Consider the following 6,000-nt stretch of genomic DNA (forward strand, 5'->3'; position numbering starts at 1 on the left):
CTGTCTCCAAACGCTGTGGCTCTGCTCCGCCACGTCCAAACACATATTGTCTCAAGTTTCTACAGGATGTTAGAGACAAGTTTTTTAAATAAAGAAGATAAAAAAGCATTCCCCTCATTTAAATTATTCACTGGAGAAATTGAAATGTGCAAGATGACTTTCCCGTCCCTGCAGAAGGAATCACAGCTTGTTCAGGATTTGTTTCTCTATTGTCCACAATGCAACATGATGTCATACGGTCATGGAAAACCTTGAAAGTGTTGGAATGTTAAACAGTTATTTCCAGGCATACAGGCATCTATATAAATGTTTATTCTTTTAATCAAACTATTGTCTCTCATACATTTGAGTCATTTAAGGTTTACTGTACGCTTTGAATCCTCATTGTTAGTTTAAATACTACATTTTATCACTTTTTACTGTTTACACACACATTTCACACAATGTTTGCTCATGGACATTTGGTTTAAAGTCTTGGAAAGTCATGGAAATATGGTGAAAAGTCATTGAAATTTGGTTTAAAGTCATGGACATTTGGTTTAAAGTCATGCACGTTTGGTTTAAAGTCATGGAAATGTGATTTAAAGTCATGGAATCCATTGGTCAACAAGTGTATGAACCCTGTGATGTTGTGTTTTTCATGTTGTGTTCTTCACGTTGTGTTGCAGGAAGGAGATAAAAGGCAGCTCAGGGAGACGTCGGTCCACCCTTCGAGCGCAGAGCGATACGTCCACACGTTCAGAGACCTGAGTAATTCCTCTGGAACCATTAATGTCACGTATCGTTATCTCGCCGGTACCCCGCTGAACCGCAAGAGTAAGTTTAATGTTTGTTTAAAGAGAAATTTACATCCACTGTTCTCACGAACACGGCTGCGAGCGCGAGCCGGGAACACGAGCTCAAACTTCAAAATCTGCGATGTGGGGCTTTAAAGCGCAGCAATAAAAGGCAACTGCCCCATCGAGACCTTTTCGCCTCCAAATTAAGAAGCACTCTTCCTCTCGAGGACACTCGGTTTAGTCGCCAAACATGAAATTGTACTTTAAAAGAGCAAAAAACTCTAATTTAAAGGTCTGAGCTATTAAATGTTTTCCAGGACTAGTTACATTTATCCATCACTGGTTTTAAATCTGAAAAGCATTTTGCATTTTATTCCCAATTCAAAGATGAATCAAACAATACACGACTAGCTTTCTCTCAGTTACAACCATACATCTCACAGTCAGACTCATGAGTGGAGCCTTGATAACATGCGGTCATGTCTGTTGGGAAGATCAGCTGATGAATACTGAGCTGCCCAGTCGCCAGGGAAAAATGTTATGTGGAAAAATGGGGGAAAAAATGTTATGTGGAAAAAATATGATATGTGGAAAAATATGGGAAATTTTTTGAATTGAAAAAAAAGTTTTTGGGAAAAAGTTTTTGTGCAAAAATGTGGGAAAAAAATGTTATGGGGAAAAAATGTGGGAAAAAAAATGTTATGCGGAAAAATGTGGGAAAAAAATGTTTTGTGCAAAAATGGGGGTGGAGGAGTGTTATTTAAAAAAAATGTTATGTGGAAAAATATGGGAAAAAAAGTTTTTGGGAAAAAAAAAGTTATGGGGAAAAATGGGGCAAAAATGTTTTGTGCTAAAAAAAAATTGGGTCGGGGTCTAGATGATCTTCCGACTTCACAAAAAACTTAACAAACAACTTGTAAAAGGCTTTTCCATAAGAATCAACCTTGAATGGTTGAAAGTTTTACAAACTGTGGTTTCCCATGTAGACACGACCGTATAATAAGTATAACGAGCAAAAGAAGTCCACTATTGCAGAAGATGGGTAAAAATATGAGACATGAAAAACAAAACCTGATTTTTATCTAAACTCATAACCTTAAAACCTTTTGCCGTTTTCGGGGTCCAGTGTACATATTTAAACACATAGTTTGATCCTATTTGGCATATTTTCTGTCAAACTACCATTCCCAAAGTCAATAAATTACCATTTGCGCCTATATTATAGCTAAAGTGTTGCACTCCACATGATTCATCTTCTCCGGCTGGCATTGTGTGACTATACAATGCACCTAAAATTGGCCACTTGAAAGCATTTCTGTTTGCATCTTGATATCATGACACGCTCATTTCTGTCCACAGAGTATCTCACCATCGGTTTGTCGTCAGTGAAAAGAAAAAGAGGGAACTACCTCCTGGAGACCATCAAGTCCATCTTCGACCAGTCCAGCTACGAGGAGCTCAAGGAGATCGTGGTGGTGGTCCACCTGGCGGACTTCGACCTGGTCTGGTGCGAGAACCTGGTGCAGGAAATCACCAGGAAGTTCGCCCACCACATCATCGCCGGTCGCCTCCTGGTGATCCAGGCCCCGGAGGAGTACTACCCGTCTCTGGACGGGCTGAAGAGGAACTACAACGACCCGGAGGACCGGGTGCGGTTCCGCTCCAAGCAGAACGTGGACTACGCCTTCCTGCTCAACTTCTGCACCAACCTCTCGCACTTCTACGTGATGCTGGAGGACGACGTGCGCTGCTCCAGGAACTTCCTGACGGCGCTGAAGAAGGTGATCACCTCCAGGGAGGGATCCTACTGGGTGATGCTGGAGTTCTCCAAGCTGGGCTACATCGGGAAGCTGTACCACTCCAGGGACCTGCCGCGCCTGGCCCACTTCCTGCTCATGTTCTACCAGGAGATGCCCTGCGACTGGCTGCTCATCCACTTCCGGGGTCTGCTGGCCCAGAAGGACGTGATCCGCTTCAAGCCCTCGCTGTTCCAGCACATGGGCTACTACTCCTCCTACAAGGGCGCCGAGAACAAGCTGAAGGACGACGACTTCGAGGAGGACTCCGTCGACATCCCCGACAACCCGCCCGCCGGCGTGTACACCAACATCAACGTCTTCGAGAGCTACGACGCCGCCAAGGCCTACAGCTCCGTGGACGAGTACTTCTGGGGGAAGCCTCCCTCCACGGGAGACTTCTTTGTCATCGTGTTTAACAAATCTACCAAAATCAGCAAAATCAAGATCGCCACCGGCTCCGACGACCGCCAGAATGACGTTCTTCACCACGGAGCTCTGGAGGTTGGCGAGAAAGTGGTCGGGACTAAAAAAGGGAAGCAGTGTTCCTCTTACATCACATTGGGGGAGTTTAAAAACGGAAACTTTGAGGTGCAGGACGTGGACCACAAAATCGCCTTTGACATTGAGTGCGTTCGCATCGTGGTGACGGCCAGTCAGAAAGAGTGGCTCATCATCAGAAGTATAAGTTTATGGACTACACAACCCCCCAGCCAATAAGGACTGTACACAAAGACTTAGGGTATGTCTTAAGGGCAAAAGGTTTTTAATTTGTATTATTTAAAAAACGTATGTATTTCCAGGTTTATTTATTCATTTTATATGTATTTATTGATACTCATTTTTGATTGCCAAATCAATCTATAGTTTTTTATACCTGCAAGTTGTAACCTTAGTGGAGCATCTTCCCCGTCAGTCATTCTTAAGGACTGTTCAAGCTGACCTCAAAGTGTTCATGAACGTATGTTTTTCCTCAAATGTTCCACGAGCCTTTTATTTATTTCCCATCTTGATGGCTGACCTTAACGAAGGGCTGGGCGATGTCTCTGTCGTGTTTCACCAATTTCTTTGTGGTATCTTACAGTGTTGTTTTACAATCCTACGACAAGACCAAAAAACAACAACAATGAATTGATTCCACTTCAAAGTATTGCCATGCAGCCAAAGTCTGATATATCTTATTCTTTTGTGCCATTTGACCTCCGTTGGAGTCGTTGAGCCTTTTCATTGGGCGACATGCGCCTTCTTTACAATAAACGTAGGCACTTTAGTGCATTTTGAGTCAATCCCTCATACAAGGTCCTTCTTTTCCGTAAATACACCATTAATACGCCAATGTGTATTAATCCACAGCTGATTCAGGAGACACGAATGGGCTTTGATCCACAGATGGATGAGGAAAGAGATGGAACAACACATTTTAGGGTTTGTGTCTTTTCATGGGATTTGTTGGCGTTACAAAAACAACCATATAGAATGACAGCAGCCTTTTCCTTCCCAATTGAAGTTGAGGAAGGTTTTGTTACAGGCATTTAGGACATTTCGTCTGGTGTAAAGTGGAACCGTGAACCACGTTTCATTGCATTTAACCAGCAGTTGCGAGGAAAAAGGTACCGCGCAGTACGTTCCAATCAAAGGATACTGAATGAATGATGGCGGACATTGTTGGATTCAGTTGGAAGCAACTGATGTAATGTATATCAAGCAAAGAGTGTAACAAGCATCAAAGATAGCTCAAAGAAACACGAGACCTTCACCCAGGACAGCACTGTTCGTGTCCCACGTGAAACCAAAAGGTCGACGCTCTGCAGAAAAGGTGCTTCAAACAGTTTGTTAATTTCATTATAATTGACCACCGTTGCTCCTCTAAATGCTCCAAACCATTCATTACGATCCGTCCAAATAAAGCTAATGCGACTCGCAGTTTAGGGACTTTTCTCTCTGCAAGTGTTCCCATTTGTCTCCGAACTATTTCCCTTCATTGAACCCCCCACCAGGATCGTGTCACGAGGTCATCGTTGCCTTAAATATGCATCATGTCTCACATAACTTTTGGCAGGTCTGGAGTATTTCTTTCCCGATTTAATCACCTTCCCCCCGTTGTGTCGGCGGCGCTGAGCTGCTCCGCTGGCGCCGTTACAGTGTGTTTCCGTCAGCGCCGCCGACAGCAGAACAATGTTTGTTTTCACCCGTCTTCTCCTCCCAGAGCCCAGATTAGATTGCACAGTGAAGAATGGGCCAGGTCCGCTCTTAGGTCGCTGTCTTTTTCTTTTTTTTTCTTTCTTCCACCACAGCACAATTTCCCCCACAGTAAATTGGTCTGTGTTTGCCTCGCGCTCGACACCAGCAAACACAACATCTCTCTGCCCCCCGAAGCTAAAGAACCTCACTTGGCTCTTTCTCCCTCCGAATGTTGCGCCCTCGCAACGCCGCCTCCGTGTGATCTTTGCTCTCGCTTCGTCCGCCGTCGCTTCGGGCGAAACTTCCTCGGCTTTTTCCCCTTTGATGAGTCCATTATTTTCTTCAAATCCCCCAAATTGCTCCCGTGTTTAACAGCAAGACATTTGCAAGAATTAACACTACGCATATTAACTACTAGAACGCCAACCTATTTGTAGGCCCTTTTTCCCAAACTAGAAAGTGTGTATCTCTGCAACCACTAGGACTGTTTGAATAATGTTGGTGGTATAATAAAAGGAACACATGTGAGATGTTGTTCAGATGTGTAAATATCAGTCTAGATGTATCTGGTTAACAGGAAATGAAGATGAAACACAGGAAGAAATGAAAAGGTTTGTTTGTTTGAAGTGATGCAGCTGTAAAGTCCAACTCTATCCCAAACCACAGCACAACATGTGAACATTCAACATGTGAACATTCTCTCTGCAAAGGTTAACTTTGATAAAGTGAAGCAGAACAAAGTTAGAGAGGGTTTAGAACAGAGAACATTCAGACGAGGACCCAATGGACCCAATGGCTCCAATGGACCCATTGGAGCCATCGGATCCATTGGGTCCATTGGGTCCATTGGAGCCATCGGATCCAAAGGGTCCATTGGAGCCATTGGGGCTATTTGAATTTCCTCACGTACCAAACTATATATTTCACTTCTATATTATTTATGGTGTTCAATACATCCAAATACAGCATTTTTTCCATAAAGCAAGCTATAATTTACAGTTTTATATAACAATCGCTCAGTCTCGAGGGTTGTTTTCTGACGATCACCGTGACGCTCAGAGCGATCCAGAAAGAAAAAAAACAACCTCGTCACTTTCCACGTTCGTGTAATTATGAAACGGCGTCGAGGGGTCGCTCGACGACGCAATAAAAGAGGTGAATGTTTACATAACGCCGACGTTCTGCGGGAACACGAGGGCGGAGGCGGGTCGTCATTAAGCATGCGGCGGCGGCGGCGGCTCCGT

The 6,000-nt window shown here is 43.9% G+C and overlaps 1 protein-coding gene across 5 annotated transcripts in view; it reads left to right on the top strand.

Annotated features, from left to right (window-relative positions):
• Window positions 1-5,532, top strand: part of LOC137803569 (alpha-1,3-mannosyl-glycoprotein 4-beta-N-acetylglucosaminyltransferase C-like) — a 113,265-nt gene extending 107,733 nt beyond the window's left edge. For all 5 annotated transcript variants that reach the window (XM_068602124.1, XM_068602123.1, XM_068602122.1 and 2 more), the window contains 2 exons: window positions 669-816; window positions 2,139-5,532. In XM_068602124.1, coding sequence (XP_068458225.1) covers window positions 669-816; window positions 2,139-3,295 — 1,305 coding nt within the window. In that variant the 3' untranslated portion in view covers window positions 3,296-5,532. The remainder of the gene's footprint in view (window positions 1-668; window positions 817-2,138) is intronic.
• Window positions 5,533-6,000: the final 468 nt, after the last annotated feature.

Source organism: Clinocottus analis, unplaced genomic scaffold, assembly GCF_023055335.1.
Source record: "Clinocottus analis isolate CAN_PGR_092001 unplaced genomic scaffold, fCliAna1.0.p SCAF_6, whole genome shotgun sequence".
Lineage (NCBI taxonomy): Eukaryota > Metazoa > Chordata > Actinopteri > Perciformes > Cottidae > Clinocottus > Clinocottus analis.